We start from the raw sequence: 27,200 nt of genomic DNA on the forward strand, positions 1-27,200 counted from the left end.
CCAACAAATATAAAACCACAGCACTCACCACCCCAGAAGCGGGGTGCAGTGTCTGCACTCACCACTCATAGGGTGGGGTGCATGTAACCCATGGCCACCTACTTAAAAATATACAAACAGAAAGTTCAGCACTCACCAAAGCAAGCAAAGTGAGCTTGCTTTGGTGAGTGCTGAGCTTTCTGTTTGTATATTTTTAATTAGGTGGCCATGGGCTACATGCACCCCACCCTATGAGTGGTGAGTGCAGACACTGCACCCCGCTTCTGGGGTGGTGAGTGCTGTGGTTTTATATTTGTTGGTATATTGTAGGGTTAATCTTTGGTTGACTCATTAACTGTGGCCACAAGCTTTGTTCATGCACCCCTATGCAAGCCCAATTATCTTAAACCTGGGTCAGCTGTTCTTTAGTAATTTATCAGCCATTGTCAGGTGACTAGTGTACCTTTTAAAAGCCATGGAGTATTGGCAGATACACATTAAACCAAGTAGGCATTTTTTCAGTTATATTATGTGTGATACAGTTGCTAGGTTTTAATTTTTGAGACTCTGTGATAGTGTAGGACCTACATGAAGATGGGGTACCATCTTGGCCAATTCACTAACAAAACCCCATCATTTATTCATGTTGTGAAAATAAGTGAGCTTGCTTTGGTGAGTGCTGAACTTTCTGTTTGTATATATATATATATATATATATATATATATATATATATATACTGCTCAAAAAAATAAAGGGAACACTAAAATAACACATCCTAGATCTGAATGAATTAAATAATCTTATTAAATACTTTGTTCTTTACATAGTTGAATGTGCTGATAACAAAATCACACAAAAATTATCAATGGAAATCAAATTTATTAACCCATGGAGGTCTGGATTTGGAGTCACACTCAAAATTAAAGTGGAAAAACACACTACAGGCTGATCCAACTTTGATTTAATGTCCTTAAAACAAGTCAAAATGAGGCTCAGTAGTGTGTGTGGCCTCCACGTGCCTGTATGACCTCCCTACAACGCCTGGGCATGCTCCTGATGAGGTGGCGGATGGTCTCCTGAGGGATCTCCTCCCAGACCTGGACTAATGCATCCGCCAACACCTGGACAGTCTGTGGTGCAACGTGGCATTGGTGGATGGAGCGTAGACATGATGTCTCAGATGTGCTCAATTGGATTCAGGTCTGGGGAACGGGCGGGCCAGTCCATAGCATCAATGCCTTTGTCTTGCAGGAACTGCTGACACACTCCAGCCACATGAGGTCTAGCATTGTCTTGCATTAGGAGGAACCCAGGGCCAACTGCACCAACATATGTTCTCACAAGGGGTCTGAGGATCTCATCTCGGTACCTAATGGCAGTCAGGCTACCTCTGGCGAGCACATGGAGGGCTGTGCGGCCCCCCAAAGAAATGCCACCCCACACCATTACTGACCCACTGCCAAACCGGTCATGCTGGAGGATGTTGCAGGCAGCAGAACGTTCTCCTTGGCGTCTCCAGACTCTGTCACGTCTGTCACATGTGCTCAGTGAGAACCTGCTTTCATCTGTGAAGAGCACAGGGCGCCAGTGGCGAATTTACCAATCTTGGTGTACTCTGGCAAATGCCAAACGTCCTGCACGGTGTGGGGCTGTAAGCACACCCCCACCTGTGGACGTCGGGCCCTCATACCACCCTCATGGAGTCTGTTTCTGATCGTTTGAGTAGATACATGCACATTTGTGGCTTGCTGGAGGTCATTTTGCAGGGCTCTGGCAGTGCTCCTCCTGTTCCTCCTTGCACAAAGGCGGAGGTAGCGGTCCTGCTGCTGGGTTGTTGCCCTCCTACGCCCTCCTCCACGTCTCCTGATGTACTGGCCTGTCTCCTGGTAGCGCCTCCATGCTCTGGACACTACGCTGACAGACACAGCAAACCTTCTTGCCACAGCTCGCATTGATGTGCCATCCTGGATGAGCTGCACTACCTGAGCCACTTGTGTGGGTTGTAGACTCCGTCTCATGCTACCACTAGAGTGAAAGCATCGCCAGCTTTCAAACGTGTCCAAAACATCAGCCAGAAAGCATAGGAGCTGAGAAGTGGTCTGTGGTCACCACCTGCAGAACAACTCCTTTATTGGGGGTGTCTTGCTAATTGTCTATAATTTCCACCTGTTGTCTATTCCATTTGCACAACAGCATGTGAAATTGATGGTCAATCAGTGTTGCTTCCTAAGTAGACAGTTTGGTTTCACAGAAGTGTGATTGACTTGGAGTTACATTGTGTTGTTTAAGAGTTCCCTTTATTTTTTTGAGCAGTATATATATATATATATATATATATATATATATACAATAAATACAGAGTACGCTATAATATTAGATGCTGATTGGAAATTATTCAATTCCAGATTCGTGGACGAAACTTCTCTTGGATTCTTTTCCCCTTAGAGAATTCCCAATTGGGGCCTATAGAGAAACCCTCTCACCAAAGAAATAGTCACCCGACAAAAAATACAACAGTTTAGTAACAAATTTTAAAAAGAGTTTTTTAATCCATAGTCATAATCTGACATGACAGGACAATAATAAAACAACAATACAATTAATTGGACACACACCAAAATGCTTGAGATGGTACAATGAAAAATCCTCCTCACCTGAAAACGTGGAGGTGGTCCTCGAAACGTAGACCTCACTTTAATACACAAGCTGTTTGATTTTCAAGTCTCTGAGTGCCGCCTCCATTCTTTCAAGTCATATCCAGAAGGGCTGAGACCCTTGGGGAGGGCACCGGAGCAAGGTACACCCTGCGGAGGTAGCTAAGAGTGCCGGAGTGTTTTTGTGTATATATATATATATATATATATATATATATATATATAAACTTTGATAATTATATTTATAGGGGCTACCACAGGTTTGTTGCCCGGGGGCCCCACAGATCTTAATCCGGCCCTGTCTAGGATTTTGAAAATTATCAAACTCTAAATCAAGCCCCAAATGCCTAACTAATAATCAATAGAAGTGCCAGACCTCCTGATTAAAAATTGTAACTGTCCTTGTGAAACAGTTATTATATCATGAGAGATTTGCTGCAATCATAATGGCTGACACAAATGTATTAATATATTTATACAGTTGTTTGAACTATTTGTTAATCCAGATTTCAGACTTTTTTTGTTCTTTTTTCACACACAAACACATTGATTGTACAATGGGGGTGATTCTGAGTTGTTCGCTCGCTAGCTGCTTTTAGCAGCATTGCACACGCTAAGCCGCCGCCCTCTGGGAGTGTATCTTAGCTTAGCAGAATTGCGAACGAAAGAGTAGCAGAATTTCAAATAGAAATTTCTTAGCAGTTTCTGAGTAGCTCGAGACCTACTCACAAACAGCGATCAGTTCAGTCAGTTTCGTTCCTGGTTTGACGTTACACACACGCCCAGCGTTCGGCCAGCCACTCCCCCGTTTCTCCAGACACTCCCGCGTTTTTCCCTGAAACGCCTGCGTTTTTCCGCACACTCCCAGAAAACGGTCAGTTTCCGCCCAGAAACACCCACTTTCTGTCAATCACACTACGATCAGCAGAACGATGAAAAAACTTTGTTATGCCGTGAGTAAAATACCAAACTTTTGTGCTAATTTACTTGGCGCAGGCGCCCTGCGTACATTGCGCATGCGCAGTTTGCGACTAATCGCTCCGTAGCGAAAAAAAATAACGAGCGAACAACTCGTATTATTGGGGGCTTTTTCATTTTTACTAATGGGCCCATAACACATGTAGATGGGGCCACCTAATATTCAGCAAGCTTCAAAAACAAAGTTTTCAGAGTTTTCCTGTGGGAACCTATATCATCTTCAGATGGCATTGTCCCCCAGAGCCCTGCTCCTTCCCATGGGAATAAGCGTCAGGTTGCAAAATGGGATACTCTGCCAGTGCCAGCCTTCTCCATATAAATGACTGACTTGGCTTACGCTGCGCACTAACACTTCTGGCTCAGACACTGATACTGACTAGCAGCGTAACTACAGTTGTTAATGATCATGAGGACTGCTGCTTTTTGGAACATCTGTCCCCACACTGGAGTAATGCCTTAGTTAAGTATCCACTATTGCAACTCCCGGTGAGTTGGGCACTTAATTATTGGGAACCAATAGGCCCCTGATAATGAATAGGCCCCTTTATGAAAAGAAAGGAAGTTGGGAAGAGAAGGCATGCAATCCACAAAATGCAAAAACATTTTATATTTTGGTTCAGATATGACACAAAAAAAGAACATATGCAAGTACGGGATACATACGACTGACCGGCAGACAGTATGCCGGCTGTCACTATACCTACAGTGTCATCCCGTCTGTCGTAATCCCGGCAGTGAGTCCCCTCGCAGGCTCACCTTGCTTTGGGCCCGGTGGCTCGCTTTGCTTGCCACAGGTTCTATTCCCACTCGGTTGGTGGCATGGACCCATCAACCAAGTGGGAATACCCCAAGTTTGTCTGGATTCCGGGTGGCGGCATTCATCGGCTGCCGAGATTCTGATGTCGGTCTCCTGAACTCGGGATCCTAACAGCCGGCATATTAACTGCATCCCATAAGTACAAACTCTTTCCAGGGTATATCAAACAATTACTGTATGACTACGGCTATAGACCACCATAGTGAAGAGACTTCAGTTTAGATTCATTATCTCACAGGTGACCTAGACTTCGGGCTTAAATGGCACTAGTATTGGCCCCACTATACTTTCTGTTCTAAATCCTTTTTTCTACTTATTGGGGGAGATTCAATTGTTTGAAAAGTCAGTTGGGTGTCTGTTTTTTCCTACCTAATAGACAGGAAAAAACAGACACCCAACTGACTTTTCAAACATTTGAATTCCCCCCATTGTGTCATTTTAACAAAAATGATTGTGACTATGGGGTTGCCAATGTTTAAACTTTCTGATGAAAAAATCATGGGCATTCCATGTTGACTATGGATTTTGTAAGACAAGATGATATAAATTTCATAAAGTGGTGGAGAGGGTGTATTTAATAGGGAGTTGCCTACTTTGTTGGAGGCACTCAAAAAGAGATTTTTACAGAGGAACTGGAGAACTGATCTGGCAGAAATTGGATCTCATGTTAAACAGATGCGGCCGTCGTCTGCTTACCCACGAATTGCGACTAGCCACACCCGTTTGTGTCACGTTTGTGGGAGCATATGCTCCCTTTTATGGATTGTGGGTGTGTATGCAGTGCATGCGCATGGCCACGGGCACACTAGTTGCGGCAAACAACTTTCAAAGTTGAGGGACGACATATTTGTACTTTTAATGGTACTCAGTTTGCTACTTCTAGTCCAACTGCACAAAAGTACATTTGTATCCACACTAGTGCTGATTCAGAGATGCACACAAGTCCGTTTTGCAGGTGGATCTTTTTTATTTTCCTTGTGCATGCATCTAAATCATTTATATGCAACTGTGAGCAGCTATGAACAATTCATACGGATCTCTATCGCAACTTCGTGTGTGGCATAATGGATAGCAACGAGTCATTCATATGTAGTATAAGTGTAATGAGTGTGTGTCATGGGTATGTAGTGGACTTAACGGCTATTCATAGGTGAGCGTACACAGCAATCCTTCTGATTTCGGACAGATTTCTTGTACCAAAAACAAGACTGATGTAAATTCTATGCTGATAGCTACTGTATGACGGCTAATGTCACAAGCGGATGGATGGGAGTTGTGTGGCCATCTCTTAATAAAGGCTAATATGCACATTTATCCCAAGCACACAATGCAGCCCCACTTGTAAGCAATTTGTATGCAACACTGGATTAAGGGTGGCCACTGACCATCGATGGTTAGCATCCATTGATGGCCTGTCATCCATGGCAGAGATCCAAGGGTTCTCTCCTATCAATGGCTCAATGGGCATGTCACTAATCCCCACCCCCTTCCCTGATTGGCCTGCCACCAGTGGCAGATTTTATCTATGGGCTGCAGGACTGCAGCCCCCCCAGTAAAATCCGCCACTGCATGGAGGGAGCCAGTTGCAGTCTGTGACTGTACTAGCTACACAGGGACTGGCAGTGTAGAAGTCCTAGCTGCCAGTCAACCCCAGTACAGTCAGCCCCATTGGGTGATGTTTCCTCCCTCCGGGACTGCCAGACCGGGCTGCAATCCCATGGGAGTGATCGGCACATGCGCAGTAAAGCAGCGGCAAACCTGGCATCTATAGACTGCAACTGATATAGTCCATAAAAGCTGGGGGTTTGCACATGGGCAGCCAAGCCGCCACTCGTCTGCACGTGTGTGATCCAGGGACCTGGCCCACAGCAGCTCCACTTCTCCTCAAAAGGTAGGAGCCACTGCTGCCTGCCACTTAGCCCCATGTTTTGCTGCTTGAACCCCACCCACCAGCCCTGATAGGACTGCCCCCATTGAGACCCACATCAGGGATGCTCATCAATGGTTTCCGGTCTATAGATATATGCTTTGGATGCAAAGCACATATAGCACCATTGCTGGTGACCCAGTGGTTGGTGATCGCTTTGATAGTCATCTCTACTCTGAATCGGGACCAATATGCCCAATGTAATAAATGCATTCAAACACAAAATCCACTCTCATGATTCATTTCAGACATACAGTAAGATAAATGAGAATTCTAAGAGAAAAACTAGAAGCTGCACTGGTTGCATAGTATTTTAAGCGGCAGTGTTGCACCACAGTGCACTTTGTAAATATCCATATTGCAGTCAGTCTGCATTTTCCTAATGTTGAAATATTTACTCCTTTAATTACTGTGATGTATACTGAAACTCCACCACTCAATATAACTATATTTTGATCATGTGTATCCATACAGCAGTTGACAAATACAACCCTTTCTGTTATGTGTATGGGATCTGTTGTCCAGCATTTATGTGATCAGATAGATATGGGTTTTTTCCTATAAATTGTAGCTCTATGCCTAAAACATTGAAAAATAGTTAGAATGTACCGCTCATCCAGAAGAGGTGCTCACAGAGATCACTGCACAGCAGCATTTAATAACCTTTTATGTGATTTTCAGAATTTTCTGAATATTGGTTTTCCGGATAAAAGATGTCTTCATTATGCCTACAGCATTCCAGATTGCTCCTTATATTACCTCCTGTTCTATCATAAAATCTCCAGCTGCAAATAGGAATAATTTTCATCTCAACCTTTTCTTTCTATACACAGGTATCGGGACTTCATCTCAGACCTTCATGACTTGCCCCCCCATCTCAAAAAGTTTTGGTGCAGCTTGAAAAGCCCCTATCAAATATTACATATTTTGCCTTCTATGTCTCTATTTTTCTTATTAGATAACGCACTGTCTCCCAGATTTACATTCAGCCACAACAACAGTGTCTGCCTGACCTTGTACAGTCTATTAGCCCTCCTGAAAGGGGGCCTGGGTGGAGTCGTGAGGGGCTGTGTGTAGGGAGGGGGTGCAGGGCTAGAGGGGGTTTAGACGTTAAGATGCAGAGCTCCCCCCAGAGGAGAGAAGCTGTAGAGGAGGCTGGAGGCCTCTCTCTGAACCATGTGCTCTCGGGGGGTGGGGAAGACCACGGAGCAAGGGGGACGCAGCTGCAGAGCTGGGGAGAGGGAGAGAATCCGAGGGAGAGTCCGGGCAGTCATTGGTCAGCTAGAAGGAATCTTACGGGACCTCAAAGAAGTGGCAAAAGAGCTGAGAGAGGTAAGTGAATGTTATATCCATCTCCACCAAAGTCCATCACAGTAAATGACCATTGCTCTATGAACTCACCATCAACATGTAGACTAAACTGTTCACCTCGGTGCCAAATTAGGGCATGAGTATTGTATGTTTCGGTATGTTTTGTTTACAAACACGATGTTGACAATCACTATATCGACACCATACTGTTGACAGGTACAGCATGTTGACAGACAAAATGTTGACAGCTACATATTGTTGACACCCAATTATAAGCCTACTGCTTATCCTCCGTAACCCGTATCTATAATGGGTGCAGTGTGGCCCACACCACACACACTGCACCCATTTCTTCTATACTCACCTTTCTGGCGTCCAACGGTGACTGTACGTGGGACCCCTCCTCTCCTGTAGCTGTCCCCACCGCAGCTAGCGCACTGAACACTAGAGACTCTGGCACAGTGCCAGAGTCTACAGCGCATGCGCAGGACTCCGAAAAATGACGCAGCTGCCATTTTTTCAGAGTCTGCGCATGCGCTGTAGACTCTGGCACTGTGCCAGAGTTTCAGTGCTGCGAGCGCTAACAGCAGCGGTGATGGCTACAGGAGAGGAGGGGTCCCACACATGGAGTCTGCACACGGGTCCCCTCCTTTCTAGAAACGCCTCTGCCGTAACCCTAAAGTTTCCATTGTCAACATTTTAACTGTGTTGACGTTTTGCAGGTATCTACATGTTGGGTGCCAACATCTTATCCATGTCAACATTTTACATTACGGTATCGACCTTTTGAGTGCCAAATTAATAAATTCCCTCTGAAACAAAAATACAGTTTAATACAATAAATGCTAAAAACATATATCGTTTACAATCCTAAAGTGTTGAAAGTCTATGGAGCGCCAGTCATTCGTATTCCATTAATCAATGCAACCATGCCTATTTCTATTTCATAAACCTAATTTAAAAAAACACAACATTCATTTATCAGTGATTACACAGTGTGTGTGTGTGTGTGTGTGTGTGTGTGTGTGTGTGTGTGTGTGTGTGTGTGTGTGTGTGTGTTCTCCCAATGTATTATCAGGTGCACACACCAATGTGTCTTTGTCAGTGTTAATGGACAATGCGAGTTGTCCCACAGCCATCTCACTACCAGGAACCAATTGCAAAAGAGAATAATGGATCATTATAGCAATATGTTTTAAAATATTTAATCTTAGATGTATATTTAAAAACTTTTATTACTTCAAAGGCTATTTTCTTAACAAAAATATGTAGCCCATATTAGGAATAGCGAGCTTCGACAAGCAATAGAAGTACAAATACTGTATTAGCCTGATGCTGTAAAATTGTTTTTGTACCAATTATTATTCTTATTATTATTATTATTATTATCCTTTATTTATATGGCGCCACAAGGGTTCCGCAGCGCCCAATTACAGAGTACATATGCACATAATCAAAACAGGAAAACAGTGACTTACAGTTGAAGACAATTTAGGACAAGTACAGGGTAACTAAGCATAACTACACAAGTAAACGACATAGAGATCATTTCCAAGGTGGCCAAAAAAACTGCGGGATTTGGGCAGTTGAGGATTATTAAAGTAAGAAAAGGATAAGCACATGAGGGAAGAGGGCCCTACTCGTGAGAGCTTACATTCTAAGGGGAGGGGTAGACAGACAGGGGTGACACAGATGGGGTACATAGAGAGCGTGGAACAGAGGGTTAGGATGAGATTTGGCTGGGTTTGGTAAAGAAGTGGGTCTTAAGAGCCCATTTGAAGTTTTGTAGAGAGGTGGAGAGTCTGAGGGGGAGAGGTAAAGAATTCCAGAGAAAGGGAGCAGCACGTGAAAAATCTTGGAGATAGGAGTGGGAGGAAGTAATCAGAGGACAGGAGAGTCGGCGTGCATTAGCAGAGTGAAGAGGACGGGTGGGAGAGTAAAGGGAGATAAGGTCAGAGATGTAAATATGAGAGGAGTGGGTGAGTGCTTTGTAAGTGAGTGTGAGAAGCTTGAATTGGATTCAATAATTCAGCACCTCTCACAAACTTGTCATTTTCATCTCAAAAACATTTCCAGGATCAGACCTTTTCTCACCCAGGATGCCACTAAGATCATTATTCACTCACTGATTATTTCCAGACTGGACTACTGTAATCTCCTCCTAACTGGCCTCCCTGACAATTACCTCTCTCCACTCCAATCTATCCTCAATGCTGCTGCCCGGCTTATCTTCCTCACCAAACACACTACGTCCACCTCCCTTCTCCTACAAGCCCTTCACTGGCTTCCCTTCCCTTTCAGAATCCAATTCAAGCTTCTCACACTCACTTACAAAGCACTCACCCACTCCTCTCCCATTTACATCTCTGACCTTATCTCCCTTTACTCTCCCACCCGTCATCTTCGCTCTGCTAATGCACGCCGACTCTCCTGTCTTCTGATTACTTCCTCCCACTCCTATCTCCAAGATTTTTCACGTGCTGCTCCCTTTCTCTGGAATTCTTTACCTCTCCCCCTCAGACTCTCCACCTCTCTACAAAACTTCAAATGGGCTCTTAAGACCCACTTCTTTACCAAACCCAGCCAAATCTCATCCTAACCCTCTGTTCCACGCTCTCTATGTACCCCATCTGTGTCACCCCTGTCTGTCTACCCCTCCCCTTAGAATGTAAGCTCTCACGAGTAGGGCCCTCTTCCCTCATGTGCTTATCCTTTTCTTACTTTAATAATCCTCAACTGCCCAAATCCCGCAGTTTTTTTGGCCACCTTGGAAATGATCTCTATGTCGTTTACTTGTGTAGTTATGCTTAGTTACCCTGTACTTGTCCTAAATTGTCTTCAACTGTAAGTCACTGTTTTCCTGTTTTGATTATGTGCATATGTACTCTGTAATTGGGCGCTGCGGAACCCTTGTGGCGCCATATAAATAAAGGATAATAATAATAATAATAAATAATGAATGAGTAATGAATAATGAATCCAATAAGGAATAAGTAATGATATAATGGCAATCGTAATTTGTGACAGCTTGCAATGCCAAATGTCATAGTCAAATACCCACCCCCCTCCCCCCAAAGTGAATCTGTGACTGTTCCCTCACAGTGGGAAAATCCTGGAGGATAATTGTTCCACATTTGACAGCATTTTGTTCAGCAATTTTTGGTCATTAATTAAGGAAACCAATCACAGTGAAGGAACTAAACACTTCAGTCGCCTGCTAAGCAGCTACTTATTCTCTAATGATAAACAGTCCTTTCCAGCGGCAGCTCCTACCTTTTAAGAGGAGAGCTGCCACTACTGCCAGGTCCTCCCTCTCCTTGTCCCCACCGCAACTGCTGTCTGAGTCCCTTCACCTGTGCTATTTAAAGTTTACAGATGCTGGGACCCAGCGCATGTGCAGTAGCAGCAACAGTCCTGCGCATATGCAAAACCACGGCTTCTATGGACTGCATTGGCTGCAGCCCATAGAAGCTGGCTAGGGCTGATGAGTCAAGGAGTTGGCTTCCTACAGGAAGCCAGCTCTCTGCCTATAGCAGCCCGGTCTGGCAGTCCCAGATGGAGGAAACAGCTCCCAATGGGACTGCCTGTAGTGTCTGTGACTGACAGGTAGAACTTCCAATAAGAAGTCACTTCCAGTCAAAGCCAGTGTAGTGTCACGGACTGAATCTGGCTTCACCGACACTGAGTTGGGTAGCAGATTTTACCTGGGGGGAGCTACAGTCCTGCAGCCCATAGGTAAAAACCGCCACTGGTCCTTTCCACATAAGGGCTACACATTGTTTTCATTCTTAACAACTAATATAGGCCCTCATTCCGAGTTGATCGCACCAAGCAACTTTTTGCTGCTGGTGCGATCAACTACTCTCCGCCTACGGGGGAGTGTATTGTAGCATAGCAGGGCTGCGAACGCTTGTGCAGCCCTGCTATGCTAAAAAAGTTTTACTCAAAGCTAGCCCTGCAGTTACTCACCCAGTGCGATGGATCCAACGATGAAGGTCCCGGTCCTGACGTCAGACATCCGCCCTCCGTTTGCCTGGACACGCCTGCGTTCTTCTTACCACTCCCGAAAACGGCTGGAAACGGTGAGTATCCGCCCCGGAACACCTCCTGCCTGTCCATCTTCTTGCGATCACCGCTGCGATCACATTAGTCGCTGGCAGCATCCATCGCACATGCGCATTTCCAACCCGTTCGCACCGCATCGAAGAACCGCTGCGTGCGAATGGGTCGGAATGACCCCCATAGTCTCTACTATCTCTGCTGTTTTCTGGGGTAGAAATATGGGCACCATAATGATAATGTAGGTACATTTTTCATCATGTAGGGCAGGGAATACATTCAGCATGCCGAAGGTCGGGATTGTGGCAGTCGAAATCTTGGCACCGGAATGCCAACTTGCGGCCATAATACCAGCGCCGGAAATCTGACAGTGTTGATGCCTGAATCCTGACAGCCGGTATCCCGATCATAAGTATGTCAAGGTCTCTTAGGTACAGGCCAGGAGGAGGTTAGGTTTAGGCGCCACTGGGGAGGGTTAGGGTTAGATTGCGGGGGAGGGAGGGTTAGGGTTAGGCTCTGAAGAGGGGAGATAGGGTTAGGTTTTGGCACCCTCTGGGAGGGTTAGGGTTAGGCAGCGGGGGAGGGAGGGTAGGCTGCAAGAATGGGGGGTTAGGTTTTGGTGCCACCAGGGAGTATTAGGATTAAGCTGCGGTTTAGGCTGTGGGGAGGGAGGGTTAAGGGGGTTGGTGGGGTAGGTAAGTATATTTACCGGACACCTGTTTGGATCTTCTCCATCAAGTTGTCGCTGTTGGCCATATGACCGCTGGCCAGCATCCTGGGCACTGCCAGTAAAAGGTATCACACCCATAGGGAAGTATCAAGTAAGGTAATCTTTTTTATGCAGCCATCATCAAGGTGCTCATTTATGGTTCTTCATACATTTAATATTTTGTGTAAGATAAGCATATGTCCATGGATACATTTTATGCCTGGAGAGGTGGAACAGGAAGACGACAGATGCTATTATGCTTAAGCCAAGTACTGTAAGTGCATGTTTACATAATTGTGGTACAGTAAGACATGGATGCATCTGCAGTTATGCCTTTAACAAAAGAGATCTCTTGCAGGACCTCAGGGGCTTGATGAATAAAAAATGTTTGCGTAACAGACCAGCACTTCCCTATTTAAACATGTTAACATTTTTTATTCATCAAGGCTATTTAGGGTGTTGGATGAACGGGATCCGGTCTGAAGATCGACAGTATCTAGGTCGACAATGTTTAGGTCGACCACTATAGGTCGACAGTCACTAGGTCGACATGGATGGAAGGTCGACAGGGTTTCTAGGTCGACATGTGCTAGGTCGACAGGTCTAAAGGTCGACATGAGTTTTTCACATTTTTTTTCTTTTTTTGAATTTTTTCATACTTAACGATCCACGTGGACTACGATTGGAACGGTAAAGTGTGCCGAGCGAATCGGTAGCGGAGCGAAGGCACCATGCCCGAAGCATGGCGAGTGAAGCGAGCCATGCGAGGGGACGCGGTGCACTAATTTGGGATCCCGGTCACTCTACGAAGAAAACAACACCAAAAAAAAAAAAATCCTCATGTAGACCTTTAGACCTGTCGACCTAGCACATGTCAACCTAGAAACCCTGTCGACCTTCCATCCATGTCGACCTAGTGACTGTCGACCTACAGTGGTCGACCTAAACATTGTCGACCTAGATACTGTCGATTTGATGAACCACACCCGGATGAACACCCTGTTTTGTGTAGACACTAGCTGCAGACCTATTTTTAACAGCGCATAACTGTAACATACCTTTGATATTGCTAGGACTTCAAGGACTGGCACAATAATACACAATGATGATAAAAACTTTCAGCAGCTGATGGTTTCTTGTACATTAACCATCCCCAGCTGATAGTATTAAACCCATTAACCTCACAGCTATAGTATATGGGGGGTGATTCCGAGTTGTTCGCTCGCTAGCTGCTTTTAGCAGCATTGCACACGCTAAGCCGCCACCCTCTGGGAGTGTATCTTAGCTTAGTAGAATTGCGAACGAAAGATTAGCAGAATAGCGAATAGAAAATTCTTAGCAGTTTCTGAGTAGCTCGAGACTTACAAATAGCGATCAGTTCAGTCAGTTTCGTTCCTGGTTTGATGTCACACACACGCCCAGCGTTCGGCCAGCCACTCCCCCGTTTCTCCAGACACTCACGCGTTTTTCCCTGGCACGCCTGCGTTTTTCCACACACTCCCAGAAAACGGCCAGTTTCTGCCCAGAAACACCCACTTCCTGTCAATCACACTACGATCACTTCAACGATGAAAAATCTTAGTTCGGGCGTGAGTAAATCTAAGTTTTGTGTTAAAATACTAACCGCATGCGCACTGCGAACCATGTGCATGCGCATTTTTGCCTTAATCGCTCCGTTGCGAAAATCGGCAACGAGCGAACAACTTGGAATGACCTCCCTTTGATGTATACCGTGCCAGTTGAAAACCAATTTGAGCAATGGCCCTTATTCCGAGTTGTTCACTCGCTAGCTGCTTTTAGCAGCATTGCACACGCTAGGCCGCCGCCCTCTGGGAGTGTATCTTAGTTTAGCAGAATTGCGTACGAAAGATTAGCAGAATTGCTACTAAAAAATTTCATGCCGTTTCTGAGTAGCTCCAGACCTACTCCTATCTTGCGATGACTGCAGTCAGTTTAGTTCCTGGTTTGACGTCACAAACACGCCCTGCGTTTGGCGCCAGCCACTCCCCCGTTTCTCCAGCCACTCCTGCGTTTTTGCCTGGCACGCCTGCGTTTTTTATCACACTCCCTGAAAACGCTGAGTTGCCGCCCAGAAACACCCACTTCCTGTCAATCATACTACGATCACTCGAGCGACTGAAAAACGTTGCTCGAGCTTGGGTAAAACTACAAAGTTTTGTGTGAAAGTACTTAGCACATGCGCGCTGCGTACCATGCGCATGCGCATAATTGCCATTTTTTCACTTGATCGCTGCGCTGCGAAAAACGGCAACGAGCGATTAACTCGGAATGACCACCAATGTGTAAGAATTTCCTTTGGCATCCCCCCTCACATACTCACTGCCGCCATAGCCTTACACACATAAAGCCCCCATAGCCTCACATACACACACTTTCCCCATAGCCTCACGCACTGCCCCCTCACACTGTCTCATAGCCTCACATACACACTGCCCCCATAGCCTCACACACATGTTGCCCCATAGCCCCACACACATACCGTTCAATAGCCTCACACACATAGGGGTATATTTACTAAAGATTGTGGCAACCAATCAGATTATACGTATAATTTATCTAGCACATGCGCTGTAGTGTACTCCACTTCTAACACCCCCTCCCACTACAAGCTTCTCCATGTTACATAACCTTACTACTGAAGCTCTCTTGTAGCAACCTGTAAAAAAAAAGTGGTTAGGCATATCATATAAAAAAAACTTTGTTTTACCCTTCTTCACTTGAACTTTAGTAAAGTCCATCTCACTGACAATATAAGACTCAGCAACAGTCTTTTGATTCAGAACTTTTAAACTGTTGTTACTGTCTTAATGCTTGATATCTTGTTTACTTTGGATTCCTAACTCTTGAAAAGTCTCTTATCCTATTGTAGACTTCCATTCACACTAATCAGTCTCCTTCGGATCTGCTGAGGTACACAATATGCAATGCTTGCAAATTCCTTATAAAATCTTCTGAGTGGCTTGCCAATGTTTGATCTTTGTTGTGGTTGAACTTACTTCCACGCTGATAATCTTTGGTTGAGATTTATCTCCAGCTTCTGGCATGTCCAATGACACATACAGTATTTGCTCTGCATGTCAAATCCATCTTTTCTGCAACTTGCCTCTTTAAATACAACATCCCTTCTCTTGACAAGCTTTCTTGTAATTGGATTCCACAATCTGTAGTGTTTAGTCTTATGACAATAACTGAGCATTATACACTTTATTGACTTCGAATCCAGCCTGCGTCTTTTCTTTGGTATATGGTTGTAAGTAGAGATATGCAGCGGGCACTTTTCATGTTCTGTGTTTTGGTTTTGGCTCTGGATCCCCCCTCGTGTTTTGGATCTGGATTGGTTTTGCCAAAACCACCCTTTTGGGCTTCGGTTTTGGATCTGGATGATTTTTGAAAGAAACATAAAAACAGCTAAATTCACAGAATTTGGGGGTAATTTTGATTCTACGGTATTATTAACATCAATAAAATTAATTTCCACTAATTTCCAGTCTAGTCTGGACACCTCACAATATTGTTTTTAGGCCGAAAGGTTGCACCAAGGTGACTGGATGACTAAGCTAAGTGACCCAAGTGGGCGGCACAAACACCTGGCCCATCTAGGAGTGGCACTGCAGTGGCAGACACGATGACAATTTTAAAAACTAGGCCCCAAAGAGCACATAATGCAAATAAAAAAAAGAGAGGTGCAAGATGGAATTGTCCTTGGGGGTTGTAGTATGTGATGCTGGCGGTCGGGCTCCCGGCGGGCAGCATACCGGCGCCGGAATCCCGACCGCTGGCATACTGACAGCTGTTCAAGCGCAAATGAGCCCTTTGCGGGCTCGCTCCGCTTGCCAAGCAGCTATCTGTTCTCCCTCCAGGGGGTCATGGACCCCCAAGAGGGAGAAAAGCTGTCGGTATGCCGGCAGTCGGGATTCCGGCACCAATATGGTGGTCGTCGGGAGCCCGGCCGCCAGCAACCTGAAGACCACCCATCCTTGGGCCCTCCCACCCCACCCTTATGTTGTATAAACAGGACATGCACACTTTAACAAACCAATCATTTCAGCGACAGGGTCTGCCACACGGGTGTAGTATGTGTTGCCGGCGGTCGGGCTCCCGGCAACCAGCATACCAGCGCCAGAATTCCGACTGCCGGCATACCGACAGCTGGGCGAGCGCAAATGAGCCCCTTGTGGGCTCGCTGCACTTGCCACGCTGCGGGCACGGTGGCGCACTACGCGCACCACGCTATCTATTCTCCCTCCAGGGGGGTCGTGGACCCCCAAGAGGGAGAAAAGTTGACGGTATGCCGGCGGTCGGGATTCTGGCGCTGGTATGGTGGTTATAGGGAGCCGGGCCGCCGGCAACCTGAAGATCACCCCTGCCACACGACTGTGGCTGAAATTATTGGTTTGTTTGGGCCCCCACAAAAAAAGAAGAAATTAATCCCCCCACCAAAAAAGAAGCAATTAATCTCTCCTTGCACAAACTGGCTCTACAGAGGCAAGATGTCATCCTTATCCTCCGATTTCTCACCCCTTTCAGTGTGTACATCCTCCTTCTCACAGAGTATTAATTCGACCCCACTGGAATCCACCATCACAGGTCCCAGTGTACTTTCTGGAGGCAATTGCTGGTAAAGGTCTTCCTGGAGGAATTTATCATTAATTTTGATGAACATCATCTTCTCCACAATTTGTGGAAGTAACCTCCTACGCCGATTGCTGACAAGGTTACCGGCTGCACTAAACACTCTTTCGGAGTACACACTGGGGGGGCGACTTAGGTAAAATAAAGCCAGTTTGTGCAAGGGCCTCCAAATTGTCTCTTTATCCTGCCAGTATGCATACGGACTGTCTGACATGCCTACTTGGATACTGTCACCGATAGAATCCTCCCCCATTCTTTCAATGGTGACAGCATCATATGCAGTGACAGTAGACATGTCAGTAATAGTTGGCAGGTCCTTCAGTCCAGACCAGATTTTAATACTTGCTCCTGACTGCCCTGCATCACCGCCAGTGGGTGGGCTAGGAAATGTTATCCTTTTCCTTGCAGCCCCACTCGCGGGAGAGAATGAAGGAGGAGCTATTGACAGGTCACTTTCCGCTTGAGTTGACAATTTTCTCACCATCAGGTCTTTGCACCTCTGCAGACTTGTGTCTGCCGGAAAGAGAGATACAGTGTAGGCTTTAGACCTAGGATCGAGCACGGTGGCCAAAATGTAGTGCTCTGATTTCAACAGATTGACCACCCTTGGATCCTGGCAAAGTGAATGAAGGGCTCCATCCACAAGTCCCACATACTTAGCGGAATCGCTCCATCTTAGCTCCTTCTTCAATTTCTCCAGCTGCTTCTGCAAAAGCCTGATGAGGGGAAGGACCTGACTCAAGCTGGCAGTGCCTGAACTGACTTCATGTGTGGCAAGTTCGAAGGGTTGGAGAACCTTGCACAACACGGATATCATTCTCCACTGCGCTTGAGTCAGGTGCATTCCCCATCCTTTACCTATATCGTAGGTGGATGTTTGGTCTTTTGCTGCTCCTCCATCCTCTGAAGCACATAGAGTGTTGAATTCTACCTCGTTACCACCTCTTGCTTCAGGTGATGGCAGGGCAGGTTCAGGAGTGTTTGCTGGTGCTCCAGTCTTCGGCACGCAGTGGCTGAATGTTGAAAGTGGCCTGTCATTTTTCAGGCCACCGACAGCATCTCCTGCATGCCCGTCATTTTCCAAAAAATTCTGCACCACCAAATTAATTGTATGTGCAAAACATGGGACATGCTGGAATTTGCCCAGAAGTAATGCACGCACAATATTGGTGGCGTTGTCCAATATCACATATCCCCAGGAGAGTCTTAAGTGGGGTAAGCCATTGTGCAATGATGTCCCCCAGTTTCCATATGAGGTTGTCAGCGGGGTGCCTCTTTTGGAAACCGGTGATACACAGTGTAGCCTGCCTAGGAATGAGTTGGTGTTTGTGAGATGCTGCTACTGGTGCCGCTGCTGTTGTTGCGGGAGGCAATAAATCTACCCAGTGGTCTATCACAGTCATGTAGTCCTTAGTTTGCCCTGCTCCACTTGTCCACATGTCCGTGGTTAAGTGAACAGTGGGTACAACTGCATTTTTCAGGACACTGAGGACACTTCTTAATGCCCCTGTACAGTCTGGAAATTGCTTTCCTAGTGAAGTGGAATCTAGATGGGATTTGGTACCGGGACACAGTACGTCCATCAACTGTCTAAATCCCACTGCACTAATGACGGATATCGAATGCAGGTCTAACACCAGCATAGTTGTTATGGCCTCAGTAATCCGCTTTGCAACAGGGTGACTGCTGTCATACAGTATTTCATCTTCCTCGCAATGGACTGTTGGACAGTCAATTGCTTAGTTGAAGTAGTACAAGTGGTCTTCCGACTTCCCCTCTGAGATGACGATCGACTCCCAGCAGCAACAACGGCAGCAGCAGTAGGTGTACCACTCAAGGATCCTCCGGAGGAATCCCGGGTAGGAGAGGACTCGTCAGTCATGCCAGTGACATGGCCTGCAGGACTACTTCCGTTCCTGACTGAGGAGGAAATTGACATTGCGGGAGTTGGTGGTGTGGCTTGCAGGAGCTTGGGAACAAGAAGGGATTTAGGTATCAGTGGACTGCTTTCGCTCTTACCCAAAGTTTCTGAACTTGACAATGACTTCTGATGAATGCGCTGCAGGTGACGTATAACGAAGGATGTTCCTAGGTGGTTAACGTCCTTACCCCTACTTATTATGGATTGAGAAAGGCAACACATGGCTTGACACCTGTTGTCCGGATTTGTGGAGAAATAATTCCACACTGAAAGGTGGCTTTTTTGGTATTTTGTCCAGGCATGACAATGGGCTTTCTCATCCCACGGACAACAACTGTCTTCACTGGTGCCTTATTCAAACAAACCACATCACCATCAGAATCCTCATCATCAACTTCCTCCTCAGCGCCAGCTACACCTATATCCTCCACATCCTTGTGTACGTCTACAGTGACATTCTCAATCTCAATATCAGCAACTGGACGGGCGGTGCTCTTCCCAGCACTTGCAGAGGGCGTGCAAATGGTGGTAGGAGCCTCCTCTTTTCATACAGGATAAACAAGAAAAAGAGACCAATCTGTGCGCAACAGGATTAATTTCTAAAATATAATATTTTTATTAATAATCCAAAATATGGATAGAAATTTTTTTTAAAATATAATGTATATAAAAATACACAGTATACACTATATAATTCAGAAGTGACCTCACAGTAATGTTGAACAATTTGTAGCAAATTTTAAACCATCTGGATCATAAAAGAACCTGTAATAATGCCACAATCACTCTAAACTTAACTCGTGATATAATCACAATAAGATCCCTTAATAAAAGATTTAGAACACCATCAAGAAACGGTAGACTAGCTAGGTCCCCTAATAGATCCTCTGACAATACTAACTATATTGAACGTGAGAGGATCTCAGAGGGTTTTGGGAGTAGACAGGAGAGAAGGAGGAAACCAAGCTATAGACAGAGATACGACTCAGGTCCAGGTAGGAATCATATGGGGAATAGGAATAATGAGACCACTACATGGAGGAATAGAGATTACTCAGATAGATCCATTAGGGGACATCAGAGATTACGTGATGATTATGATAGATATACACATGTAAATAGATATGACTCTCTAAATGATAATATCCCTGCCCATAGAGTTAAATTAGATCAAGGTGGACCGTCCTCGGTTCATTTTTTAGACAGGAGAAATGCATCACTTCGAGAATCACAACAATTAAATCAGAGGGAGCAAATAAGGAGCAGATACACTCCAAAAAGGAGAAGAGAAGAAGAAAGCGAGGTTGTAGAGGAGGAATCAAGAAATCAAACAAACAGTCAGCTACCTCAAAGAAATCTAAGAAACTAACAGCCAATAAGGGTATTTTTAATCTTTCAACAAAGACTCTAACTTCAGGGGAGATTACCCTTCTTAACAAGGGTCTGAAATTTGCCCCAGAAACTAGACCTAATTTATTTACATTATTTGTTGATTTGAACAAATTTATTCGTACCCTAAGCCGTAAGAGATACTTTACGATGAAATCTTTACAGAAAAAGAAAATCAATGGCACTCCAGTTTGTCTTGATAAGGATGATATCCTAGCAATAGACATTTTGGAGTCTCTGAGTGATGAAAGGGAAGAAAGGTCTTGTGTAGAACTTACTAAAATATCTGACATTATGAGCCCCATAAATGAGAGAATATCTAAATTTAAGAAGGCGTCAGATTTCTATCCACTCGAACATAGAGGTCCCTTTGTGGAGGGTTTTTATTCCACGACTATGCGAGATTTTAAGAATCTATGTGATAGACAAGATAAAAAGTCCTTTAAGGATAATTTATCTAGATCAGAGAGATTGGCACTTAAAAACCTTACTAAAGATAAGGCAATAATAATTAAACAAGCGGATAAAGGGGGGGGGTCTGGTCATTCAAGACCAGACCGATTACCTTAAAGAAGCATATAGACAACTTAATGACGAGATGTTCTATAGGAAATTACCTGCTGATCCTACAGGTGCCTTTTTGGAAGAATATAAATCCCTGATTGATTCAGCATTAGAACAACAAGTCATTACTAAAGATATTTGGAATTATTTATGGACACCTTACCCGATTATCCCAATCTATTATCACCTCCCAAAGGTTCATAAAACATTAAATTCCCCTCCAGGACGGCCCATTATATCTGGAGTAGGATCTCTTACAGCAAACCTTTCTTCCTTTATTGATGCCCATTTGCAAAAGTATGTTACCTCTCTCCCCTCACACATTAAGGATACGACTCATTTTCTACAGAAGCTAGAAGGAGTAAAGTGGAAAGATGGATATATATTATCCACATGTGATATAGAGTCTCTGTATACGAACATATCACATGAATGGGGTCTAGTGGCTGTTAATTATTATTTGACACGTGATTCGGAAGTGTCTGATGAACTTCGTCATTTTTTATTATTGTCAATTAGGTTCATTTTAGAACATAATTATTTTTCATTTGACTCCCGGTTTTATTTACAAAACAAGGGGACTGCCATGGGGACTAGATTCGCGCCAAGTTTTGCCAACCTTTTTCTAGGTTGGTTTGAGGATAGTTATATTCTCAATACCACCATTGGCGCGGGTCTGGTCCTCTATGGCAGGTTCATTGATGATGTCTTTATTATTTGGGAGGGTGATACCGAATCATTGGTAGGTTTTATTAACTATTTAAATTTAAATATGTTGGGTCTCAAATTTACGAATAATTATAGCCCGAATAGTCTTAATTTTTTGGACATTACGGTCTCGATTAAGGATCGTGTAATAGAATCCTCTACATATATCAAGGAGGTGGACTGTGGTAATTATTTACACTATAAGAGCAGTCATTACAATCCCTGGAAGAACAATATTCCTAAAAGTCAGTTCCTCCGGTTACGTAGGAACTGCTCCACGGAAGAAATGTTCAACACACAGGCCAGGGATATGTATGGGTCATTTGTTAAACAAGGATACCCGATCCACCTCCTTGATAAGGCATTAGAATATACTTCACGTCAATCGAGACCACTAATGTTAAATCCTGAGAATGTAACACCTCGTAAAAATAGGAGATCTGATCAACCACCCATTTTTATTACACAGTATAATTCAGCTGCAGGACAAATTAAGAGGATTATCTCTAAGAATCTTATGATTCTACAATCAGATCGTTTTTTAGAAGGGGCAATTACGGAGAAGAACCCTGTGGTTTTTAAAAAAGCACAAAATCTTAAACAAAAATTAGCACCAAGTTTGTTTAAGAGAGGACCTATAATATCTGGTATAGACACTGAAGAGCCCATCTTTGGTTTGCCCCCTAAACCAAGGGGGTTCTTTAAATGTGGGAAGGACAGATGTCTGACGTGTACATATGTTGATCATAAATGTACTACTATCAATTCACATACAACCAAGGAGAATTTTGAAATAACTACCTTTCTCAATTGTAGATCTAGCTATGTAATCTATGTAATCCAATGTTTCTGTGGCATTCAATATGTGGGGAGGACTATACGTCCCCTACATGTGCGATTTCTTGAGCACAGACGTAACATCATGAAGGGTGTGAAAACACATACCCTCTCGAATCATGTTAATGTATGTCAGAAGGGGAATCTCAAAGGTCTCTCAGTAAGAGCAATTGAGCAAGTCAGACCCACGTGTAGGGGGGGTGATAGGTACAATAAACTTTGTAAACGTGAAGCTTTTTGGATATTCCAACTACAAACATTATCCCCACAGGGTCTGAATGACACAGTTGAACTGAATAATGTATAAGAGTCTGAATGTTCCCTCACAGAATGGGTTAATATCCAATTACTGATAGGATTTTGGAATTATCTATTTGTCCAGTATGAAGTAGGTTTTATATTATAGTATGTTTATGGTAGTCTGGGGTTATTTTAGTGTCACTGTAAAGTTGCAGACATATGTAATATGCGGCTTTGCATTTTTACATATATACACGGAGCGACACATGCATATGGGGGCACTGATATTTAATAATAAATATAGATTTAGTTAATTATGATATTTTAGGTTTAATTGTAGGTAAGGATTATATTATTATTTTTTGAAGTGTGACTGTGGGTTTGACGGATGGTTGACAGACACACTCTGGATGAGTTTAAATATATCTCTCCGTTTTGTGTCTGTCTTTTTCCTTCGGTCGATTCCACGGATGAATTCAGCATTATTTGAATATTATAATATATACAATAATTATAATATCACCATCATCATTGGTTAAATGTTTCCTCATTATTTGAGTATATATTTATATTAAAGTGTGTATTTATGTCACTGTTTGGAATTTTATAGTACCTTATTGGTGCCGTTATCAATTTAATTATGTAATTACGGAAATTATTATTATCATTTTTTAAGAGTGATGGATGCGGGATTTTGTCTATGTGTTATCTATTCCATTCCTGAGTATTTTGGTATTTAATTCTATTGTGTGGATGTATATTTGAATTTTATGGTCCTTTATCACTTTAAATTTTGCTCCACAGAGTTGAATAAGGCTAGCAGCTGTTTTTATTTGATAATTAGTCTGGGGCTTTAAATATGGCTAGAGGGGAACTTCCCTCTATCTACCTCTGATGAAACGACCGGGGCTAATGGTCGAGAAACGCGTTAGGTATTAGCTCTGGAGTGACCTCTGTATTTGGATCATCTACTATTGCCCTAATCACTGGGGAATTTGAACATTTCTGAACCTGCAACAAGGGACTCTACACATCTCGGTATATTGGACTCCGGCTCTAAAAGGTAAAATCAGCCGTGCTAGCTGAATAGCTTCCAGGCAGTACGGTGAATGTCAGCCACCACTGCCGTAATTGCTGGGTAATTACTACACCCTAAACCCGCTGCAAAGGGACTCCGTGTATCAACGTGTTTTGGACACCGGCTGTTAAGGATATTCCAGCCGCACTATTTGGGTGGTAACCGGGCGATGCAGTGAATGCCGGTACGTGGAATACAGATAACGGAGGTCTTGGGTGATTCCAGCTAGTGAACCAGCACAAGTACAAGTGTCAGAGACGGTTACTCTACAAAAAATATCCCCACTAAATAGCTCCTTACATCAGTGGCACGGGGAGGATATTTAACTTTCAGCAAAGAGGAGGCACTTGTTATATACCGACGGTACCCAATTGCATGGCATACAAATGGTTCAACTATATGGTTCTCTTTCTTTCTTTTTTTCGTTTTAATCACAGTACTGTGGTATAGACATTAATTATACAAAACAACTGATTCCTTGGATGAACCTATAGGTGTAACACACCTCATTTAATTACAGGCTGGCCAGCATATGTGGACATTTTATGGTTAATGAATCAGTGTACTGCAGTGTGATTTTTATTAAGGGATCTTATTGTGATTATATCACGAGTTAAGTTTAGAGTGATTGTGGCATTATTACAGGTTCTTTTATGATCCAGATGGTTTAAAATTTGCTACAAATTGTTCAACATTACTGTGAGGTCACTTCTGAATTATATAGTGTATACTGTGTATTTTTATATACATTATATTTTAAAAAAAAATTCTATCCATATTTTGGATTATTAATAAAAATATTATATTTTAGAAATTAATCCTGTTGCGCACAGATTGGTCTCTTTTTCTTGTTTATCTTGTTTTGTGGGGGTTAGCAACCTTCCCCTTTTCACCAAATTGTGCAGCAATAGGAGGTTCTCTTAAAGTGGAAAGTTTCGGGCGCCCATTTTTCCTTGTTTGTTCTTTTCATACAGTCTTGGGAAGGTCAGGCCTAGACATCGCAACCGTGGACACACTTGGACTCTCCTTGGGGATTTGTGATATCTATGAATGCACAGCTGTTTTTTCCTGTGCTTTAACAAGCTTATTTTTTTTACATTTTTTGAGAGGGAGGAAGGCTTCCATCCTCATGAGAAGCTGAGCCACCAGTCATGAACTTAGGTCAAGGCCTTAGCCTATCTTTGCCACTTTGTGTTGTAAATGGCATATTGCCGATTTTACGTTTCTCGTCAGATAATTTCTTTTTTTTGTGATTATTAATTTTTGCTTCTTGGATTTTACATGCCCTCTATGACATCGGCCTTAGCAGACGACGTTGATGGAATGAATTGCATAATCAATGGCATGAGTGGTGGCAGCAGCAGCTTCAGCACTAGTACTAGGAGCTGAAAGTGGTTCCTGATCTTCCACTATTTTTTCCTCCAAATTGTTGTTCTCCATTTCATAGGACAGCACCCCTTTATTAGTACAGCACACAAAACAGTGCCCCTTTATTTTCACAGCACCTCTGTATTCTTACAGCATACAGGACCAGTGTAATGTTATTTGAACAGCAGCAACCCTATATTTTACAGAGTGCAGGAGCAGTGTGCTTGTAATTTTTAACAACTGCACCCCTGTAGTTTTACATCATACAGGGCCAGTGTAATGTTATTTGAACAGCAGCACCTCAATATTTTACAGCATACAGGAGGTGTGTGCTTTTAATTTTTAACAACTGCACCACTGTATTTTTACAACATACAGGGCCAGTGTAATGTTATTTGAACAGCAGCACCCTTGTATTTTACAGCATACAGGAGCAGTGTGCTTTTAACAACTGTGCCCCTACATTTTTACAACATACAGGTCAAGTGCAATGTTCTTTGAACAGCATCACCCCTATATTTGACAGCATACAGGAGCAGTGTGCTTTTAATTTATAACAATTGCACCCCTGAATTTTTATAGCATACAGAGCCAGTGTAATGTTATTTGAACAGCAGTACCTCAATATTTTACAGCATACAGGAGCAGTGTGCTTTTAATTTTTAACAACTGTACCTCAATGTTTACAACATACAGGGCCAGCAGCACCCCTATGTTTTACAGCATACAGGAGCAGTGTGCTTTTAATTTGTAACAACTGCACCCCTGAATTTTTACAACATACAGGGCCAGTGTAATGTTATTTGAACAGCAGCACCCCTATATTTGACAGCATACTGGAGCAGTGTGCTTTTCATTTTTAACAACTGCACCCCTGAATTTTTACAACATACAGGGCCAGTGTAATGTTATTTGAACAGCAGTACCTCAATATTTTACAGCATACAGGAGCAGTGTGCTTTTAATTTTTAACAACTGTACCTCAATGTTTACAACATACAGGGCCAGCAGCACCCCTATGTTTTACAGCATACAGGAGCAGTGTGCTTTTAATTTGTAACAACTGCACCCCTGAATTTTTACAACATACAGGGCCAGTGTAATGTTATTTGAACAGCAGCACCCCTATATTTGACAGCATACTGGAGCAGTGTGCTTTTCATTTTTAACAACTGCACCCCTGAATTTTTATAGCATACAGGGCCAGTGTGGTGTTATTTGAACAGCAGCACCCCAATATTTTACAGCATACATGAGCAGTATGCTTTTAATTTTTAACTGCACCTCTGAATTTTTACAACATACAGGGCCAGCAGCAACCCTATATTTTACAGCATACAGGAGCAGTGTGCTTTTAATTTTTAACAACTACACCCCTGAATTTTTATAGCATACAGGGCCAGCAGCACGGTTATATATTACAGCATACAGGAGGACAGTGCCCCTGCACCCTGTACAACAACGTGACAGCCAGGACAGCAATACCTATGTACAGCTGCAGCACCCGGCCGTAACAGCACATGAAACACCAGTGACAGCCAGGACAGCACCCCTAACACAGCACAGGTACACCCCAGTGACTGCGGCAGCACCCCTAAAGAGCACACAATAACCCCACCTTAAGCCACCAACCACAGGGAGGACAGAGGTCTGTCTCCCTCACTCTCCAAGTCCAGAGTGAAAATGGCAGCGACGCGCGGCTGTTTATATGGAATCCAAATCCCGTGAGAATCCGACAGCGGGATGATGATGATATTTTACCTCGTTCTAGTTTCTGAGTCTGGCGGGAAGTCCCGAGCTGGACTCAGATCTGGGCTCAGAGCGTGAAGTTCAGGGGGGTTCGGTTTCTAGGGAACTGAACCCACTCACCCCTAGTTGTAAGTAGCTCTTCCAAATGTTCTTAGCTGTTTTACACTTGAGACAGCAGGTCTCAATTGGTCTTACTGTATGTTCTTTAGGGCAACTGTTGACAGCATCTGCCTAAAATTGTTTTTCTAGCTTTGCGTT

General features: G+C 43.8%; 1 protein-coding gene across 4 annotated transcripts in view; it reads left to right on the plus strand.

Moving 5' to 3' along the window:
* The window catches only part of INSYN1 (inhibitory synaptic factor 1), a 163,973-nt gene that overhangs the window by 74,130 nt on the left and 62,643 nt on the right, over positions 1-27,200 (plus strand). For all 4 annotated transcript variants that reach the window (XM_063926459.1, XM_063926461.1, XM_063926460.1 and 1 more), the window contains one exon: positions 7,190-7,688. In XM_063926459.1, the coding sequence (XP_063782529.1) occupies positions 7,533-7,688 (156 nt within the window). In that variant the 5' untranslated portion in view covers positions 7,190-7,532. The remainder of the gene's footprint in view (positions 1-7,189; positions 7,689-27,200) is intronic.

Source organism: Pseudophryne corroboree, chromosome 6, assembly GCF_028390025.1.
Source record: "Pseudophryne corroboree isolate aPseCor3 chromosome 6, aPseCor3.hap2, whole genome shotgun sequence".
Lineage (NCBI taxonomy): Eukaryota > Metazoa > Chordata > Amphibia > Anura > Myobatrachidae > Pseudophryne > Pseudophryne corroboree.